Raw genomic sequence first — 20907 nt, forward strand, 5'->3', positions numbered from 1 at the left:
TGCGCATGTGCGGGGGGGAGAGAGAGAGAGAGAGAGAGAGAGAGAGAGAGAGAGAAGACCACAAATGCAAGTATGTCTGGACCATTTACAAAAAAGGTGAAAAAAGCAGGAATCTATGGCGGATGCTTATTTTGAAAAGCCGAAGGCTAGTGTAGCGTATGTGGTAAATACGCCATGGAAGGCTCTCGAAGTCGTCACCAGTGAGGGAGAGGAGCTACGTGTGCCAAAGGAGTCGGGCGGGTGCACGGGCGGCGCAGGCTCTCTCTCTCTCTCTCTCTCTCTCTCTCTCTCTCTCTCTCTCTCTCTCTCTCTCTCTCTCTCTCTCTCTCTCTCTCTCTCTCTCTCTCTCTCTCTCTCTCTCTCTCTCTCTCTCTCTCTCTCTCTCTCTCTCAACAAACCCAGGCATCTCTGATCCTCGTACCGCATGACTCTAGAGAATGGTCCAAAGCCCTCTCTGAACAAGCAATGGAAGTGGCCTCATATCTCATAGTAGACGGGGCAGTGGCATGTGTAGTGCAACTCTGTCTCAAGCTCGATGTCACACAGGGGGCATGTCCTGGCCTCTACTGGTACTCCGCTGTATCTCCCAGTCTCGATCCACAGCTTGTGTGAAGATGTGCGTATCTGGCCAATAGCACATCGCACCCCATGAGACAGGTGAGTGTCCATGTATCCGGGCCTCATCACAAACCCATCCTCCGTAAGCTGGAGGAGATGCTCTCTGTAGAAAGCCATCTTCGTGCCTAGTTCCTGTACTGGCTGTATCCATGTCCTCTTGGTGTCTAGCTGGGTCAAGTCCTGACAAATGAGCCTGGTGATCTCGGACTGTGTAAGAGTCAGAGAGGGCGCATCAAGTGAGTACTAGAAAGGAGGCAATCTGTCTATGCTGAACCCATGTGCCTGAAACCATGACGTCATCTCCCCATACCAGCATATTGTATCTCCCTGCACGGCTAACTGTCGAGAGGACTCAAGTGCAAGGCGTGCATATCTGTCTCTGGGGAGTTCCCACATGCGGTGTATGAAGGAGACCGATCTTGTGAGCGCCTCAACCACCAGTGGGGAGGCAGCTAGCTCTGCTCGTATAATAGCACGTGGTACTGAAGTCTTGGCCCTAATGAGCCGCGAGATCATAGAGACCAGAGGCTTCTCCATGTCCCCCCATCCATCACTTCGGCTTGTCCTCCCGTGTTGGTCCAGTGAAGGTCCCCAAATCTCAGCTCCATAGAGCAATACAGAAGCCACCAAAGTGTCAAAGAGCCAGAGCTTCGTCCGAGGCTCCTGAAATTGGACCCGTGAACACATCCTTTCCAATTTACCCAATGCTGCATGGGCTCTGGTCAATCGAGTCTCTGCTGCCCTCCTCAGTGAAAATGCTGGCCCACTGAAAACCACTCCAAGGTAAGTGTAAGCATCTGTATACTCCACCTTCTCTTGTCCGTGTGTGAAAGCGGGCGTTGACCTCCTGATCCACTGTGGGGTGGTATTAAATACCATGACCTTGGTTTTACCAAGGTTGACGGACAAACCACTTTCTTGGGCAAACCTATGCAAAGCATCCAGGTGACGTTGCATCCCCTCCGGAGAGTCAGAGATCAAAACAATATCATCAGCATATAACAATAGTGGAATCCATGTCCCCGCCAACTGTGCACCTCTATCACCATCTCTCTCAATGTAGTCAGAAACCTCATCTACATACATACCAAATAGGAGAGAGCGGGCAGCCCTGCTTCACCCCAACCAGTGTGTGTCCAATCATGATGGTGCGATAGTTCCCAGGCTCCACATGGTCTCCCGACTTGAAGATAGGTACAATAGTAGATAGGCTCCAGGTATCAGGCAAGCCCTCACACATGGCACGGTTAAACATAACTGCTAGAAGCTCTGCTAGTAAATCTCTGGCATGCATGAAATGCTCAGCCACTAAGCCATCATGATCATATGCTCTCCCAGTCTTCATCCTGTCAATGGCCTTCCTTACCATCTCAGCGTTGAAAAAAACACATGTGTGCGGGCATGGATCGGGGGGGTCGGGAAGGGGGGGCTGCTCAGGAATTGTGTACAAAGATGATGCATACTGGCCCCAGGCCTCTGTAGAAGTGATGGCAAGGGGGGGGGAGTGTTCATGAAACAGCCTCCACGCCTCACGTGAGTCCTGACTCAAGAATAATTGGTATAGATCCTGCTCTAGGCGAGCTAGGAATGCCCTCTTCTTCTGCCGCACTAGGCGTCGGAAGTCAATCTGTGATTGCCTGTGAGTGATGTTCCCCAAAAGCACCTCCCTCTGAAGTCTAGTTCTAGTGTCCCGGCATTCCTCATCATACCAACTGTTCTAGGGCATGCTCCCTGAACGGCTTCTCTGCTCAGGCTGGGTATGTGGGTATGCCTCTGCTGCTACATCATGTAGTGTCTATGTCAGTATAGTAGTAAGCTCCTCCAGAGGTCGCCCTGGTTCCTCTGTGCACAGGCATCTGTAGATCCCATCTATGTATATAGAGTCCGTCTCCCGCGTGAAGGTGTAGCGAGTAGGGGGTGTTGCCCGTAGCCTGTGTGCTACACTAAACTGGAAAGAAATGGTCAGCGATATAAGAGCATGATCCACTGCCACACCAACAGGTCTGGGTCCAACCGTGAGGTCCTGAATACTAGAGATGAGGCTTGGTTGTGCCATGACATAGTCCACTGTGTTGGCTCCATGTCTGTGTGGAAAGCATGTGAAACCTCCCGACGCAGGAAACCTATGTAGGCCATTCAAGATGGCCAGTCCATTTGCGGTGCCCATGTCTATCAGGTGTCGTCCATACTCAATATATTCCGCATCGTGTGATAGTCTGGAGAGGCCCGTCTCTACAACATCTAGCTCTCTCATCATCTCCACTGAAGTATCATAAAACAGTGTCTGGTGATGGGCAGTCCTAGCATTGAAGTCCCCTAGAATGATAATGTCACCATCTCTAGAGAACTCCCATATGTCATCATCCAAAATAGAAAAGGGGGACTGTCCTCTCGGTGATGCATAGCCCGACGTACTCGGGGGAAAGTAACAAATAGCAATGTAGAGATATCTGCCTGACTCTGCTTTCAATCTCACCCACATGTACCTAGCTTGCTCATCCCTACGGGCTATATGTATCAATGGCTGCAAGTCCTCTCTAAATAACACTGCCACACCCCCCGAGCCCCGTCCTCTGTGTTCTGAGCGTGTCTCCTGTCTGTAAGCTGTCTCCCATCTGTATCCACTGAGGCATGGATTGCCCAGGGGCCTGGTGTGTCTCAGAGTAGAAGACGATGTCTCTTCCAGTAAAGCTATCCTCAAAAGCAGCACTTTGAGTGTGGTCCCATAAGTCTTGCACTGTCATGTGGAGCGTCGCTCCAGTATTACTACTCTTCCATCTCGGTAAAAGGCAATCTTGCCTTTTCCCCTTGCTGCTCTAATCTCCGGCATTACTTCCTGCATATGAGCGATCTGCGAGAGGGTAAGATCATCCCCGAGAAAAATGCCCGTCTCTTTAAGAGTTGGCCTTTTCTTCAAGAAGGACTTTTTCGCTTCCATGGAGGGAAAACGGAGGATGAGTGCCCTTTCTTTCGAGGTTTCCCCACTGCTTCCATTTTTCTTTATGTTGCCTACTCTCCAAGCTCTTGTGTGCGTTGGCTCATGAACCCCCATCAAGGCCATGAGTTCTTTTATCTCTTCGTCCACATTGCCTTTGTCTTTAAGACCGCAAATTCTCACATGTAAAGCGCGCACACGTCTTCTTTGCTCCTCCTCTAGTTTCTGATTAATGATAGTGGGTGTGGACGTGGACGTTATCTCTTTGCCTTTTCCTTTCTTGGCCACCTCGATCCATTTCTCAGCTTCATCCGCCTTCTGCTGAGTTTTGGTAAGAACATCCACCCGAGAAGTCGTCATCTCTTTGTGTTGCTCTTCTCCCTCTTTGATGGCCCGTACTTGCTCCTTGATAGTGTTGATTTCTTCGATTACTGAGGGTCGCAATTCGCCCTCTTCCAGTGTGCTGCTTGATCGTGCTTCTGCAAGATCTTTCTTGAGTGACGCAATCTCTTCGTCCTGAGTCGTCACTCGGTCTTCCAATGCGTTTATCTTGCTTTCTTGGACCAGGACGCGTCCTTCCAGCATTTTTATTGTGCCCAATAGATTGCGGTTCATCTTGGTAATAGTCTCCGTCATTTCCTCTTTGCACTTTTGAATGGCATTCTCTAGGGGGTCGGCTTTAGCACTCAGCTTCCTCATGCTTAATCATTGTCCGAAAAAGAGCCACTCAGCGTATATATGCATCCACACTATGCATACATTGTCTCCCGCATCAAGCATACATCCGCATGAAGCATTCCACTGCGGGTAGAGGTACAACCACAGCCCATTGCGGGCGTCAGCCTTAAAACCAAAATAATGGGGGGCCTTGCGCCCAATGTCCTGGTCTGCTCCTGTTCTAGCACCTATAGGAGAATCAGCCTTTCTGATTTTTGTGATTTTTTCGATGGGCAGTGCTTTCCGCAGGGAAAATCAAATCAAATCAAATTAAAGCAAAGCAATGCCATGCAATTTCTAATCGATTTGTGTTTTAATGCCATGGGCGAGGGCGACGTTAAACCAGGCGAGAGGAAAAAGGAAAAAACGAGAAAGGGGGGGGAGGGGGGGAGGGGGGGGGGGAGAGGGCTAGGGGGCGGGGGGCGAGGGGCGAGATGCGAGAGCTAGGGACGAGGGATAGGGGGGAAGGGGCGAGGTGCGAGAGGCGAGGGGCGGGGGGTGCACACCAGGACGAGGGCGCGCGGGTGCAAAGAGCCTGCTGAGAGGAAAGATTAGTCAGTCTCAGAGACAGATCACAGACTTCTTTAGAGCTGCCACTGGACACCCGGAGGAGTTACTACCACAGCAGAGCTCATTGCTTTACACCAGAGGCATAATGATCGAACGAGCAACTGAGCTGGGGAGATCCAGACGCCCACGACTGCGGAGGACTATACAACATCGACAGAGGCTGCATCAGAGGATGCAGGTCACTTTGGCTCAACATGCACAACGCCCGGTCAGACTACTGACCATGGAGGAGATTGATGAGATCCGCCAGCCCGATGCGGGATCTCCTATGATCTACCTATCCCAGCTAACTGTTTTAGCTGCTTAGTCCACACCCAGCAGTCTAGGATTCCATATATATTTTATTTTGTCATTTTGTCATCTTGTTACTCTGACTTTGTATCAGATCCACCACATTGTAACTTTCTGGTCTCATAGGTCACTTTGGCCTTTTGAAGACGTTAATATAACATTTCATTTCATTTCTCTCTCTCTCTCTCTCTCTCTCTCTCTCTCTCTCTCTCTCTCAGTTTTCTTTGTTTGTACCCAGACTTGGTACTAGACTCACCATTGTAATCAGTTTGGTCTCATAGGTCATTTTGGCCTTTTGTAGACATTAATATATCATTTCATCTCTCTCTCTCTCTCTCTCTCTCTCTCTCTCTCTCTCTCTCTCTCTCTCTCTCTCTCTCTCTCTCTCTCGTGACACATCCAACCCTATGTGTCCGTGGACAAGCTACCGCATAACAGGGTTTAGTCAGTCCAGTCAGTCTAGATTAGAAGTGATCTGGCACTTTTGTGAATCTATTCGTAGACCGTGCATGCCCAGTCACTTAGTGTAGATGCATATCCTCTTGTTGCACACAGCATGATCATCAGTATTCCCTTCAGAATCCATCAGATTCAGTCAAGGGAATTTTCCAGTGCATTTAGCCTATTTTGCCTATTTTTGGTATTTTTCACTTATTAGTTTTAAGTGACTTCCCAACAAAAGTAGGTAGGGCAACTTTGCTAAGTTAATATATAAGCAAACTCAAGTTAGCACTAAATGGCAGAAGAGGCAGCAGGAGCTTCCCGCTCAACAGGCACCTTCTCAGCAGGAACCCCCATGAACACCCTTGGCGTTTTTGGTCTCCATCCTCGCCACAGATACCCCAGTGTTTTCCAGTTTGCATCATCACCAGATGCATAGCGTTTTTGGATTTCATCGGCAGCTATACTGCAGTTCCAGATTTGCCAGCGTTTTGCTAACGCTACAATCAGCCATCAGCATTTTTGGTTTTCAGCCATTCCGAAGCAGATGCAGCAGCGTTTTCAGCAGTCTCCACAGTAGCAGATTCAGCCCTTGAAGCATTGCAGAAGACCCCCATTTTTAGCCCATAAAAACGCAGCCAAAACAGTCATTTTCAGCCACCGAAACAGCCCCGAAATTCAGCAGATAGAAGACCACAGATTTCAGCCCTAAAGTCGTCGGCGTCATCACCGTCGTCGTCATCGGCATAGTCCCAAGTTGCATCAGTCCATTGCATACGCATTGTACCACTTTGTGCAATCAAAAGTAGACCACTCTCGCCGACGAGAGTGGGGCCTTCAGAGGAGGGTTTTACAACGTCTCTAGTGTCATGTCTCTCTTCTCTCTCTATCTCTCAGTCTCATACACTTGCACGCCCAGTGTCCATTCACTTTGTTTGTGATCATAGCATTTACCATTAAGAACGGAAGGCTCTACCTTCCATAAGAACAAAAGGAACCTTGAGCACAGCTCGGAGCACTCATCTTGAGCAAAGCGCAAACAATCATTCCACTGCACCTAACACTCTCTCTCTCTCTCTCTCTCTCTCTCTCTCTCTCTCTCTCTCTCTCTCTCTCTCTCTCTCTCTCTCTCTCTCTGTGGCGACTTCTCTTGAGGCGGTGGGCGGCTATGGTGAAGAGGGGGCGATCAGCCCTCATGACTACCATGAGCAGAAGACCCGTACAATGATCAGATACCATCTGTGTGAAATGGTTACCTCCGTGGCTCGATAAATAGGAGAGCCCAAGGTGGGCGCCCAACTCAAGTGGGCGGCCGGCCCCAAACTGGGGCAACCGGACAAGGTACAACCTAGACTATGGGTGGCCAACCCGAAGACATCCTAGCCGTACCAGTACGCCCTAGACCTATGAAGCAGCAGAGTGGTGTAAGTCTAATACTCTTTGCTGGTCTTTTCTTTGACGTACCCCTTTCACGTTGACCCTGAAACACACTGTCTTTTCCCTTCAACAAGGTATGACAAGTGTTGGCAACTTCCATAAGCTAGGTGAGGGTAGCCACTCTGTTATTTGTACAGTAATCTCGAAGCCCTTTAGGCAATTCGCAACAATACTTCTAAATCTACTCTGTCAGTGGCACAAACCTATAGGGGGTTATTGAGAGCAACGCTTTACAAAACCTTCGAATGAACTCTTGCAGGCTCTTGCAAGTAGCTGCAATGAGTTGGTGCCAATCCGTCATGACAACTGCTTCAAATTCATTTGATAGCCACGCAGATGCAAACGAAGTATACCCATGTAGCGGGTGCCTATACGTGCATAAACAGTGTCGTCCACCATGTAAGCGCATTGCCTTTCAAGAAAGTGGCAGCTTTCCTAACTTTAAAGGCCTCTGTAAAATTCCCTCCTGCATAAGCTGTGTCAAACTACTAGAGGAAAGTAAGAGCCTTTGCCTTATCCTCAAAGCCACTAAAGGTATCAAACTTCACAACTACACCACCTTCCTTGTATGGCTTCGGCTTTTCCAACGCTTCCAAATTGTCATACGGAAGCGTCTGTACCATGGGCACTGTAATAGGGATCATCGACCTCCCTTGGCCATTGACATTCTGCTTCATCGGTGCCATATGTGGCTGCTGGTCAGAAAAACCAGCCATGCCAAAATGCCCTGTGGCACCCCAAATTGGCCCAAATTGCACTGAAACCCTTGCTACATGCCAATATTTCCATACATGGGGTTTGGCATCATGCCTTGCATACCCCCGAGAAACACTGATCCAGCCCCAAAATACCTAGGATGCACTGTGGGTGGTGGAAAAACCTGACGCATAGCCTGGAAATTGGTTCCCCCTCAATTTAAACCAACATTTGGACTCTGAAAGGTGGCTAGCTAAACTGGTATAGCCTGTGGAACTGGCATCCTAACCACCTGTTCGTGGACGAAAGGAATTTGCCTTGGAGCCCCAACAGACTCTACAACATGAGAGTGCTCCCTGCTCTGTTGGGACGCATAAGGGACTTGGGTTTGAGCCTCAACGGGCTCTCCTACATGAGAAAGTTGCCTTGTTTGCTGTGACACTGGTGGCGCTTGCAGAAATTCCATAAACCTAGGATTCTGCACCAACTGAGAAAACACATTAACAGCAACAACCAATTGTGTCCTGAACGCATCCTCGCCTAGTTGCCCAGTCGTAAACCCTTGACCTTGTGGAGCATTCACATCAACAAAAGTCACAGATAGTGGTGGCCATGAACTCTCGCCAGCCTCAAACGTTGGAGGTACAACTTGTCTGTACTGCGAAGAGGAACCCTCTTACCTGGCATCGTTTTTCCTGTCAACCATAGTGTGATTCCAAGTTAGTGTGCGTTGTGTCTTCGCCGAAAACCAACCAAGGCTCACTCTTTAAGAAAAAAGTGATTCTGTCCCGGCAGGAGAACCATGAAACCGGCCCGTAGGGCGGTAGACTTTAGCTTTCACCCGATCTTTACACTTCTGAACTTTACCACACAAAGAAACTTCACGAATAAACCCGTACTGGGAATTACACTTCAAACAAGCCACAGCTTGTTGGCAGCTAGAGCGCTCCCCAGCAGACAGCGACACCCTATAGGCCCCAAAGACGGGTGCCCCTTTCGGTATTTCTTTATCCTTATTAAACTTGGAAAAAAACAGTAAACTTCTACAGGCTGTCCCACTTTTATCGGGCTAAAATTCCCCTACTCTAACCCAATTTCGGTAACATAACCACAGTAGAAGTCTCCACGGACAAAATCTCAAGTACACGGTGACTTTCCACGCACTTTAGAGCACTTAACAAAACCTAGCGTGAAATTACAGCACGCTGAATTATCTGTTTGCGCTCTGATTCGCGTGCCAATCAATTCTGTCGATAGCCCTCGAGCTCTCGCACCTGTAGGGTCATTTGCCCCTTGAATTAGACGAAATTCCTCGAAGGAAATCCCTCTAAATTGTCCTTTACAAGCACCCAATGCTTTCCCGATGCTCCCCTGGCAAAAAAACGATCCGAACGCTTTCACTTAACCCTCACCAAGCTATCCAAACCTGTCCATGGCTGTAATTGCAGGTTTTTGACCCAATTTCGCCAACATAACGGCGCAAAAATCCTTGTAGGTCAAAAGTACACGTCAAGGACACTTTCCCTTGCGGTTCGGAAGCTTTCTAGTGAGCTACAGGTCAAATTCAGCATGCTGTAATTCCCTGTTTTGTCATTGTCAGGTGCCCAAAGCCCCTGTTTAAGCATCGCACGGCTTTCCCGAGGCTCCCCTGATGATGTCTTGCAATTTAGGTGCGAAACCCTAAACTTGCAGAAAAACACAGCAGGCTGTAATTTTCTGTTTTAGATCGTTTTGGGTGGAGCGAACACGTCTATGCGTGTGTCAAGACGCTCCCGCACGCAATGGGACAGTTCCCCTGTGAACAGTCGAGTTTCCACGCCAGAAAACTCTCCGTTTTCGCGATTCTTCGCGATGGAACTGTGCGTACCTAAGGGGGATTAGCAATTAGATAATCGGTACCTGTTCAAACGGCTCTTGCCTTGGCAAACGCGCATAAAACCCCCAGAACTGTACATGGTCATCTGAGAAGCCCAATTAGAGGGGCATTACCATATGTGCAAAGGGGGGAGAGAGATGCACGAGAGCAAATCATCGCACTACATAGAGCAAGGGAGAAGGCAAGCTTTCCATTAACGCTGTGATCACCTGCACCCACTACTCACACACAGAGTGTAGCACAATTGCCCAAAAAATCAGCCTCCACCCTCAACATGTGTTCATTTGACTCCCTTTGGTTTAATTTCCTAGTATCCACCAACTTATAACGTGTAGCGAGCGGCCTAAATGACTTTGAAATGAGCCTAGCCAACCTTTTACTACTCGGATTTCAATGCCGACCGGCCCGACCATCTCGTGGCAAACTGCCCTTCCCAACTACGGGTGAAACTCTCGGCCGTCGGCCGTTTCACAATGGCCACACAATGTCCGACCATTTATGACTTCAAAAAGAGGGTGCCAAAAATCAAATAAAAATCAAGGGAAAGAAACCAACAACTAAGGTTAGTGGTTGCCACAGCCTCGTGACATCGGCCAATACACTAGAATGGGGCGAGCCTAGTAGGCTAGAGACCCAGTGCTACTAGGCTCGAGACCCAGTGCCAGCATAGTGAACTCAGGCATCAGGTTGATGCTAGATCCATCATCCACGATTACACCCGAGAATTGGCACCCTAGAATAGACACAATGAGACGAGGACTCTTGTAATCAGTGAGGGGAGCAGCTGGATAGGAGATCATGTAGGACTTGGCTGCACTGGGAGGTGCCCACCACTAGACCTTGCACCGGGGTACAGAGATTGAATGATTGAAGGGTGTCACTTCGAAGATTTGCATCTAGCCGGAGCACGTCGTAGAGTGACACTTGTTGAAAGGTATTCTTCAAGATAGTCTCTGTTGTAGGCTTTTCTCTTTTGATCAGGGACTTCTCTAGTAGCTTGATATGTTGCAAGTCAGCCACTGCTTCCAAGAAGGCCCCATCAATATCAAATAGCATGGAGGTAGGTTGACCTCTAAAACTAGTGGATGGCTTGTCAGTTGCTAGAGGTGGACTAGGTTGTGAAACTAGGGATGGCAGAGCGGGACCTTTTGGAAGACTAAGGCCGAGGGCTGTCCTTTGTGCTTGAGTGAGGACACCAACGGGCTCCTCCACCCTTCGGGCAAAGGGCATTTGCTTTGGTAATGCCCATATTCGCCGCATCTATAGCACAAAATGGGCCGATTGGACGGGCGAGTCGGGAGACGAGGTGGTCTCTACTCCTGCAAAATGGAGGTGGAGGCTGAGGTGTAGAAGCTTTGAGAGGCTGAGGGAGCATTAGCATGATAAAAGCTCTGAGATAGAAAATTGCTCTGCATACCTTGCATAGGGGTGTATTCAGCAAGGGTGGCATGTAGTTTGAATGGCCATAGGGGGGAACCATGTTAGATGTAGGTGCCAACCCTTGTTGGAGAGTAGGAGCAAGGCTCTTCTGTAGGTGCCACAATCCCTTTAGGTAGTAGCAATCCTTGTCTTCATGTCCAAATTTTTCACAGAGGTGGAAATAAGCCGGAAGGGGGTTGGGCATTCGTGTGGAGGATCCCCTAGAGAGCGACATGAGCTACACCAGACCACAACTTTAGACTCCAATTGAGCCCTAAGCTCTTCTAGCTCCCGCTTGATCTGGTCCAAAGCCTCTTGATGTGGAGGCTTCTCCAGTCGAAGAGAGAAGGATTGCTCCTCTTCAAGAGCTCGTTGTAACTTCCGTGCTTCTAGTTCCCTACGTAAAGAAATGAAGGGGTCACATGGACTTTCCAAGATTGAGGCAGTCTCTACCTGAGGAGGGTCATTGAATAGCTTCCTTACCCCTTCTATTTTAGTACTAGTATTGACAAACTCCTCCGGAGTGGCTTCAAGTTGGAGACTCTCTCGAAGTTTTTGCTGAGAAGCCTTGGGAAGAGCCTTCTCCACCCACTTCTTGCCCATGAATTCTCCTGATTGCTGGGGAAGCTTGGCGACCAGAGACTTTGTTCTTGTCATGAGTTCTGTGAAAGTCTCATTTGGCTGGAGCACTAGGTTTGCGAACTCTTCCAGAACCTTCTCTTGAAAGTCGCCTGGTTTGAAAGCTTCACAGAACTGTCGCCTTAGTGCTATCCAAGTAGTAAAGTGGTTCTCAGCAAACTGATTGTACCATTTATCTGCTAAGACATCCAAGGTTGACGGGAAGAGCACTAGGTGAGTGTCTTCTATGTTGAGGCCACGACCCTGCAGAGGGATACAAATCTCCTAGAATGGTCATCTGCATCCTCTGTGGCGAGTCCTTTGAAAGTCAGAAACTTTATGTTCACCTTAGCCAGAATGCTTGTCAGCTAGCATGTTGCTCAAGAGCTTGCTTGGTGGGAAGTGTACACAGGAAGATGACCTGGGAGGTTAAGGACTGGTTGAGGGAGTGGAGGTCGATGCTTGGGAGGGTAGGGGTAGAGGGGCTGGTGGACTTCTACTCGGCACGAAAGGTTGGCGCTTTCTGTGGTAGTACTTCAGAGGGCTCAGTAGTGGGCTTTGTCGATCTTTAGACTGCCTTGTATATGTCATGCAGTAGCAACAAACCCACCCACGCTCTGGGCGCAGAGACCCTTGAACTTGCTGGATAGTCTAGATCCACTGGACCGGACCCGACTAGACCACGCTAGACTCGGCTAAACCACTCCTGCTAGACACAGGCGAGAGAGACTAGACCAGCTAGACCAAGCTCGATGAGGCGAAGATGGACTAGGCCAATCAGAAAGTATGTAACTGCTCTTAAGTGCTTGGACATGCATGTCTTGCATACAAGCTCACAAGGGGTGCATAACACTTCCAAGGTTGTCCTAAACCCTGTGCACGTGACAGGTGGTGAATCTTCAAGCAGACCCAGGCAAAGCTTGGAAAACAAATTGAGTCGTCCCTGACCATATAGCCAGCAAAAAGGATGGACATCTTGGAGCAGTAGGGGATGGTGCACTGGCAGACAGCGGTCGCAAATTGAATCGTCCCTGACCATATAGCCAGCAAAGGAGAGGGACATCTTAAAGCAGTAGGGGCTGGTGCACTGGCAGACAGCAGTCCTTAACGATAGGCGAGGATGTGACATACACTCTTATGGAGAAAGCCTCTGGGCATGGTTGTCCCTAGCAATGAGCACCCAACTACTAAAACTGTGATGCAAGCATTGCCAAAGGCTGTATAAATTCTTCAAATGGACACTCCAGTTAGAAGGTTGTCTACTGCAGGTTCTATTCCAGCCAATGGTGGAGGAGTCCATAATATCCATGATATGGAGGTGGGCCTTAGATGCCACCTGTTCACTTGAAAAACATCAGTGATGCCTCCATGACAACTGCCACAGTTCTCAAAATAAAAATGTGTGAGGCAACAGTCCTTAGAAGAACATGCACGAGGCAGTGGCAGCTGCACCCTGATTTCCACTAAGACCATAGCCGTTTCCTAACAACAATAAGCAGAATGGACCTAACAACCAAGGCTGTTGTAAGTACGGCTCACATCATACATCAATGACTTAAAGAACAGGGGGAGAAGAGTTGCAGCTTCGAAGTTGCAATCTAATTGACAGGTAATCACAAAATACACCACCTTAGTGATGTCATGTTATCCCATTCGCATTGGATTCAAAAGATTAAATATCCCTGGATCCACATAAGAAGACACATGATGTTACAGAAAGTATTTCACATTTCAAACTCTTTCATAACACTGCTCTAGATGACTAGACAATCATGTGCTTGCACCACCTAATTACTACATTTATCCCACAATGGAAGTGCTTGAAGCCTGGGAGAGGGGAGTAAGGAGTCCTAGCTTTATCTTCAGGTTTAGAGACAGTAATACCAACAAGCTCATAACAGGACAACCATGCATTGATTCATTAAAAATAAGCAAGGGACGGAATACAACTCTGGCAAACTCATTTCAAATACAACAACTACAAAAAGCAGAGTAGAAAAGACGTAGTCCAAACATGGAACAACCCCAGTGACATGTGAAAAAACGCCGCAGCATCAATCAAAGTGTACATGACAGGTGATTGATAGCAATTAAAGACTTATCTAACTTCATCACAGACAGATTGACAATTTAGATAAAATAAAGCACGTAACAAAATTGGGCTTTTGCGAGTAAAACCTTGCCATGGTGAAGAGCAATCAAAGTGTCAGAGGAGGTATTGGCTACAACGATGTTGCTAGTACGAGGACCTTGGGGGCGCCCCTTACCACCACCAGGCCTCAAGCTGACAGATTGATCTGAATGCATCAGAGGATCCGCAAGAGCTTTAAGAAGATAAAGAAGATCTGGATGCTAAACGAACCCAATACGAGAACAATGAACTCTCTTCGATGCAGCTGGCTTCTTGCTTGCTTTTTTGTGTTTTCCTGGAGATGGGCGATGGCAATGTCACTCCAAACGGAGTGACTTTGTTGTGTTTTCTAATGAGAGCAGTTGTCTGGCTCAAACGGAAGAGAGAGGTCTTATTATTCAGCAGGTAGGCTGCGAAGCCATAGCCTGCACAGGCCTTCAAAAAGCTACCTGGAGATGCGTAGCCCATGTAACAGAGGAAAATCAATATCCATCGGTTCTTCATATTGCCCATCGGTCTCACAATCTTACACGTATGTACGCTTTTTAAAAAGCCCACATGCACTTTATTCTCTACGGGTATCTTTTAACATGCATTTTTCTATGCGTGAGACACACCCCCCGCCACGTTAATAATAATACTCTATTTGTTCAAAAGATTCCCTTTTTCCTTGCCCCGCTCTTGCAAGCATATACAAGGGCAAGCCCCACCCTTAGCACTAAGTGTCAGGGGAATTGAGGGGGTGGGATCTACGGTGGGATGAAGGAGTGCCCTAGATCTTGGCGACATCAGCCAAAGTAATCTCGGATACTTGAGATTACAAAAAGTAATAGCGGGTACCTCTTCATGCACACCCAGGGTTCGAACCATTGCCTCACCTTTGAGACTCCCATGTCTTATCCACAAGCACCCACGTGTTTTTCATGATAGTAGGGGGTCGAGAGTTCTCTTATACTAAATGTGAGTCGCGCCGCCGAGATCACAAAAAGTAATCCCAGGTACTCGAGATTACTTTTAGAGCAACCGACAAGATCTACAACGCTCAATGATCTCATCGTAGATCCCACGCCCCCATGCCCGTGTCACTTAGTCTCGAGGTGGGGCTTCCTTAAGACTAAGTGGGATCTACGGTGAGATCATCGAGCAAGCCCCCCTTTCCTTTCCCCGCAGGGGCTTCACCTTCTCAAACCCATGAGTAGGAGTAGGAGAGACTGATCCAGAAATTGACTAGCAATCTCCTAGTGAATTCTCTCACCCATCTCAAAACCTCGGCATGGCCACATGCCTCCATCCCTTCGCATACCCTAGCCAAAGGGTGGCAATGGTAAAAGTGTTAATGATCTGTAACATACAATCACAACATGCTTGCCATTCTCTTCAAAAATGCACAATGGTTTGCATCACAAAGACTTCTCCCAAAACCGATACTTAACAAGTACCTATCAATTTATTTATTGCAAGCAAGTGGAGCTTGCTTTAGCCAATATAGTGCTTCTTTGAGATAGCCATTAAGAAAGTCCAACTTCACATCCATTTGCATGACTAGCTACCCCCTCTACGTAGAAAGGGAGAGCATAGCATGGATTGTGATTAGTCTTGCTATGGAAGTAGTATTGTCTTTGTAATCAAAACCTTCAATCTGAGCAAGAAACATTACTACAAGTTGAACCTTGTACTTGTCTAATGATCCATCGATTGACTTGGGCTTACATACCCACTGGGAGCTAATAACCTTGCCCTTCTTTGAACAATCAGCAAGATATCATGTATGATTGATTACACATGATGGAATCATATCGCAACCTACATACATGTAGCTGGTTGAGTAGACCCAGGTCATGGTTGAGGTGTTTCTCCAAATAAATCTCACAAAATGCATCCATTCCAAAGCACTCTAGACACGACCTCCAACAGAGTGAGGCCTCAAATGTAAGTGAGTGAGTCGTACCTGAGATTGAAGTAGAAAGGAAATAGTCTAGGTCAAGGGGTCTGAAAACTTGATGAGTGAGTAAAGAGGAATCCATAGGAAAACTCATAACGGTCAGAGCTTAGTACCACCTCTCTCATCTACAATTTCACCCTCACATGGGTAGCATAAGGATGAACAAATGGGCTCATCTATGCAAGAATAATAGGACCAACACTGATTATGAAAAAAACTGTAATGGAAATAGCTTATGAACATTGAGAATAGCGGAATTAAGGAAACTGAAGTGAGAATTTTTATGAGACTGGTGGAGAGAGCTAGCAAGGAATGAGGGTAGGGAAGAGGAAGAAGAAGCATTCTTACGAGAAAGAATAGTTCCTCACTTATCATCACTCTTGTTGCTTAGCATATCATAACAGCATAGTAATGATGATGAACCAGATGGCAAGCTTAAGCATTGAAGCATGGCTCTTGGTTGGATTTGCATTACATAGGCAAGAGTGTTGGTGTAGGCTCTCAACTTCTCGACAATCTTGGAGAAGGCGATGAAGTTCTTGCACCTAGCTCTTCACACAATGAGAGTGTGTGGGAGAGTGTCTATGTTGCAAGCTAGCCCCCTACATGCTTGGGTCAACCCCCTCTTCTAGCTCATGTATTATGCCCATTGGCTCCTTCAAGCCTAGCCAATCACAAGCCTAGGTCAATTCAAGCAGTAGAGGTAGCCTTTGGATAGGTGTCCTCCTTTCCCCTTAGAGAGAGAGGGCTTGAATAATGCATAAACAATTAATTTAATTAGCTAAATTATCATTGGACCCCTCTAGGGATCAACCAATAGGCTTTAGGCACACTATGAGTGCAACCTAGCTAAGGGCTTGACATGTGTCCCATTTGCCTCTTTGAGCAAGGGGTGCCCTTTGGGTGAAGGAGGAGACATTCAACCCACACCCCTATTGTTGGGGCTCGTGCCCATCTTTGTAGGCCACTTGTTGACTTTCAAGCACCTCAAGCATCTTGGCCCTTTAGTGGCTTAAGCACCTCAAGCATCTTAGTCATCATGCATGGGTTTAGCAAGAGCATGGTCTCTCTCTCTCTCTCTCTCTCTCTCTCTCTCTCTCTCTCTCTCTCTCTCTCTCATCCCCCTAGCTTCAAGGGCTCGCCCCCTCCTTGTAGGGATTGGTTTTGACTTCAAGCACATGCCTAGCTTCGTCAAGCATCTTAGTCATCAAGCATCTCAAGCACCTTAGTCATCAAGCACCTCAAGAATAGGCCTAGCTTAACCTAAGGTCTTAGTCATCAAGCATCTCAAGCACCTTAGTCATCAAGCACCTCAAGAATAGGCCTAGCTTAACCTAAGGTCTAAGGACTTTTAACACTAACCTTTGGAGGTCTTTAATGAAGCTAACCCTAAGGTATTTTAAGCTCCAATATGCACACATTGTTCTTCAGTAGACCATCTCCTTGTGAGCCCTTACTGAGATGAAACCATCTCCTTTTGGCCGTGTGCTGAGTTTGGCCCAAAACACATATCCATGTTCTAGCTCTTGTTTACCTTTTACCTTCCCATATTAAATGATCAATTTAACATGAGAAAGTCATTTGGGTAAAGCTAGATATTAGATTTTATGGCATTACCTCTCCCTTGAAACCATGGTTGTCCTTGACTATGAGGTAGAGAAGATAAAGTCTTGGTCATTAGTCTATTTTTCATAGCGGGTAGAGGATCCCTTTGTACCCTACGACATTATTCCAAAATGGATAACTAATACATTTGGTGCTTGGGAGACATAGTTGCCGCAAGCATGTCTGCTCTTTAGTCCATATCATAGTTCCAGAGTAGAATGACAAATTCTACTTGGTGTTTGAGAGACGTCATCACCACAAACATGATCCTAAGCATGCATACTACTTAAATTTGTGCACAATAAAAAGAGAACTAGTCTTATAAGACAAAAACATTGATCATTTATAGAAACATTTACATTTGCTTAGTTTAGTGTAGCATTGTAAGCATTGACAAGGTTCATAATATCCTTAAGCTGTATTCTTTGCACCATCTAGTATCTTCAAAAGGATAATTTTTTAATTTAATAAGATATTGTTCGATAATCCTACCATGTCGTAGCACCTTGTCCTCATGCCGAAGGATAGCTTTGGGTTGTAGCACATTTTCTTGACCTTCGATTTTTGGGGGGTCTTCAATAATTGGGTTTGTTGGTGGCTCTCCTTTTTAAGGCTTGAGTAGGCTCACATGAAAAGCATTGTGTATGAGCCAAAGGTTGGGCAACTTGAGTTGATAAGCCATGTCATTGATTGGCCTCAAGATTTGAAAAGGACCATTGTATCTTTTTGCTAATATAGCATGATACTTTTGATGGTCTGAAGGATTTTTGCTCGTCATTTGCCTCAATCGAGCCTTGGGAAACTTGAGTAAGACCCAATCATTTTCTTTGACCGTTAAGGCCCTTCTCTGCTTATCACCAGCAGCTTTTTGCCTTTGTTGAGAGATGGATATAGCCTCCTTAATCTTTTGGAAAGATTCTTAGGTTGCGGCTATACTCGTCAGTAGCAGCGAAGATCTTTCCATGTACATTAAGTAGCAATGGACTTTTTGTTATTCCCTCTACGATCTCAAAAGGTGCCTTACCCATAGTAGTACAAACAGTATCATTGTACGCATACTCTACAATGGGTAAGTACTTCTCCCATTGTGAGTGTTGATCTACTTCTATAACATAAGTCTTTAGTAGATCGAGAATCGTAAGATTGGTTATTTCACTTTGGCCATCCGTTTGTGAGTGATAGGCCCAAAAAAAAAATCAATCTTGTACCTAGATTTTCAAAGTGACGCTTCCAAAAATTACTGGTCATTCTAGGATCTCCATCTGACACGATGGATGTGTGCAATCATGGCGTTTGAAAGTTTGTGATATGAAGAGGGTTTCCATTTGGTGTGCCTTAATAGTCTTTTTGACAGGAATAATGTTGGGATAAAGGCGTTGTGTCTTTGCCCGGGCCGGACATCAAGTGTCTGGCCGCCCACTGTCTATACACACTCCCTTATTCTTCATATAGAAAGAATAAGGAGCACCTCACTCATACATTGAGTCACTTCCTGAGGTTTCTCCACCCACATACTTTGTGTGCTTCTCCCCTTTCCCGCATGTACGTACACATCCACGCACATGTGCACACGCACACATCCATACACACGTGCACTCACAAGTGGTATCAGAGCTACGGCGGCGAACCGCGCGTGTGACAGTTTCCCAACGAGACGGAAGCGACGAAGCTCTGGCTATGGCGGCTTGAGCTCAGTGGCGGTGGATATGGCTCGACGACGTCAGATCTCGATCGAGGCATGTATATTCACCTTGTATAGAGCTTGTAGCAATCCATTGCTGAATTTTGCAGAGAAAGAGCTTATACCACAATCCTTTCTACTATGGGATTAAGTTGAGCCCTCTAGCTAGCATATACAATCTGGAACTCCCAATGAGCCCAACACCTTATACAATGTAAATAAGAAGTATTGTGCACATCCATAGCACTGAAGGAGAGGAGCCGGGAGCACAGCGGAAGCGGAAGATCAATCGCACACACATACTCACACACACACCACCATAGCCACACACACAAATTGGAGGGTAAGAGCCAACACACACTGTGTGCCCCCTTTCTTTCTTCTCTATCTTATGCACTAAGACACAATACACACTGTACTTAGTGTTAGTGGCTCACACAAGTGTATAGTTGTACACTTAGTGTTATTAGCAGTTAGTGATGGGTGGTCGGCCACATGGCCATTAAACCTAACATTCTCCCACTTGATGGCCAATGTGGGAGACCATAAGAATGGAAGAGAACCACTCTTCACCCAATGCCCATTAACTCACGATAATCCTAAAACTAATGGCTAGAGAGACTTTTTGTGAGTGCATCCACTGTGTTCTCTGACGTAGGAATCTTCACTAAATCAAGGCTATTGTTTACCAGGCATTCACGATTGAAGTGATAATGCACATCAATGTGTTTCGTTTAGGAATGAAACATTGGATTGTTAGCCAAGGCAATAGCACTCTAACTGTCACAATGAAGAACTAGTGTACGCTGCTAGGCAAGCAAGCCAAATAGCTTCTTTGCATGCCTCACTCAATGCAACATACTCTGCCTCTGTGGTAGAAATGGATGTACAATCTTGAAGAACTGATCTCTAAGAAATAGTAAAACCGGCAAATGTGTAAATCCAACCTGTTGTTGATTTACGACTATCAACACAGCCTGCATAATCACTATCTACAAATTCTTGAATGGATGACTCTCCACGACCACAACATAACCGTCTATCGGCAGTGCCACTCAAGTATCTGAGAATCAACTCAAGAGCATCCCAATGCTTTTTACTAGGGTTAGATATAAATCTGTTGACAACTCCTACTACATGTGCAATGTCAGGTCTTATAGCCACCATGGCATACATGAGACTACCACAAGCTGAAGCATAAGGAACCTTAGCCATTGCAGCTTTTTCCTTAGTAGATTTGGGACACTCATTCTTGCTAAGTTTCAAATATGTAGGCATCAACGGATTACTCAAAGCCTTCCCCTTCTGCATGTTGAAATAATCAAGAACCTTATGCACATACTCTTTTTGAGAAAGGTACAACAACCTCTTCTTACGGTCATGAGTAATGCGCATACCCAAAATGTGATTGGCTTCACCCAAATCTTTCATGTCAAATTGACTTTTCAGCTTGGTTTTCAAGTCATCAATGTCCTTCTTGGAATGACCAGCAATAAGCATGTCATCTACATAAAGGATAAGCATAATAAGTTGTTCATTTGGCTGTCTTTTCACGTAAAGACATGGATCCTCATTACTACGCTTCTAGCCTAGGGAATGCATAAATGAATCAAACTTTTGATACCATTGTCTTTTGGATGATTGCTTCAAGGCATAAAGACTTTTCAAAAGCTTGGAGACCAATGTTCCTTGCCCTTTAGCACAAACCCTTCAAGTTGCTGCAAATAATTCTCTTTCTCGAGATCACCATGTAAGAAAGCAGTAATACCATCCATTTGATCAAGCTCCATATCTTCAGTGGCAACCAAAGCAAGCAACATTCTCAATGTGGTCATCTTGACCACTGGAGAAAAGATTTCTTGGAAATTGACACCATATTCTTGCTTGAAATCTTTGGCCACTAAACAAGCTTTGTAATTGTCAATCTTCT

General features: G+C 46.5%; 1 protein-coding gene across 1 annotated transcript in view; it reads right to left on the bottom strand.

The window, feature by feature from the left end:
- LOC147428978 (eukaryotic translation initiation factor-like) overlaps positions 1–14219 on the bottom strand; it is a 77865-nt gene extending 63646 nt beyond the window's left edge. Inside the window, exon 1 of the mRNA XM_086496137.1 lies at positions 13797–14219. Within this exon, the coding sequence (XP_086352263.1) occupies positions 13797–13925 (129 nt within the window). The 5' untranslated portion in view covers positions 13926–14219. The remainder of the gene's footprint in view (positions 1–13796) is intronic.
- Between the last annotated feature and the right edge of the window lie 6688 nt (positions 14220–20907).

This window comes from Adiantum capillus-veneris, chromosome 22 (assembly GCF_014529385.1).
Source record: "Adiantum capillus-veneris isolate H3 chromosome 22, ASM1452938v2, whole genome shotgun sequence".
Lineage (NCBI taxonomy): Eukaryota > Viridiplantae > Streptophyta > Polypodiopsida > Polypodiales > Pteridaceae > Adiantum > Adiantum capillus-veneris.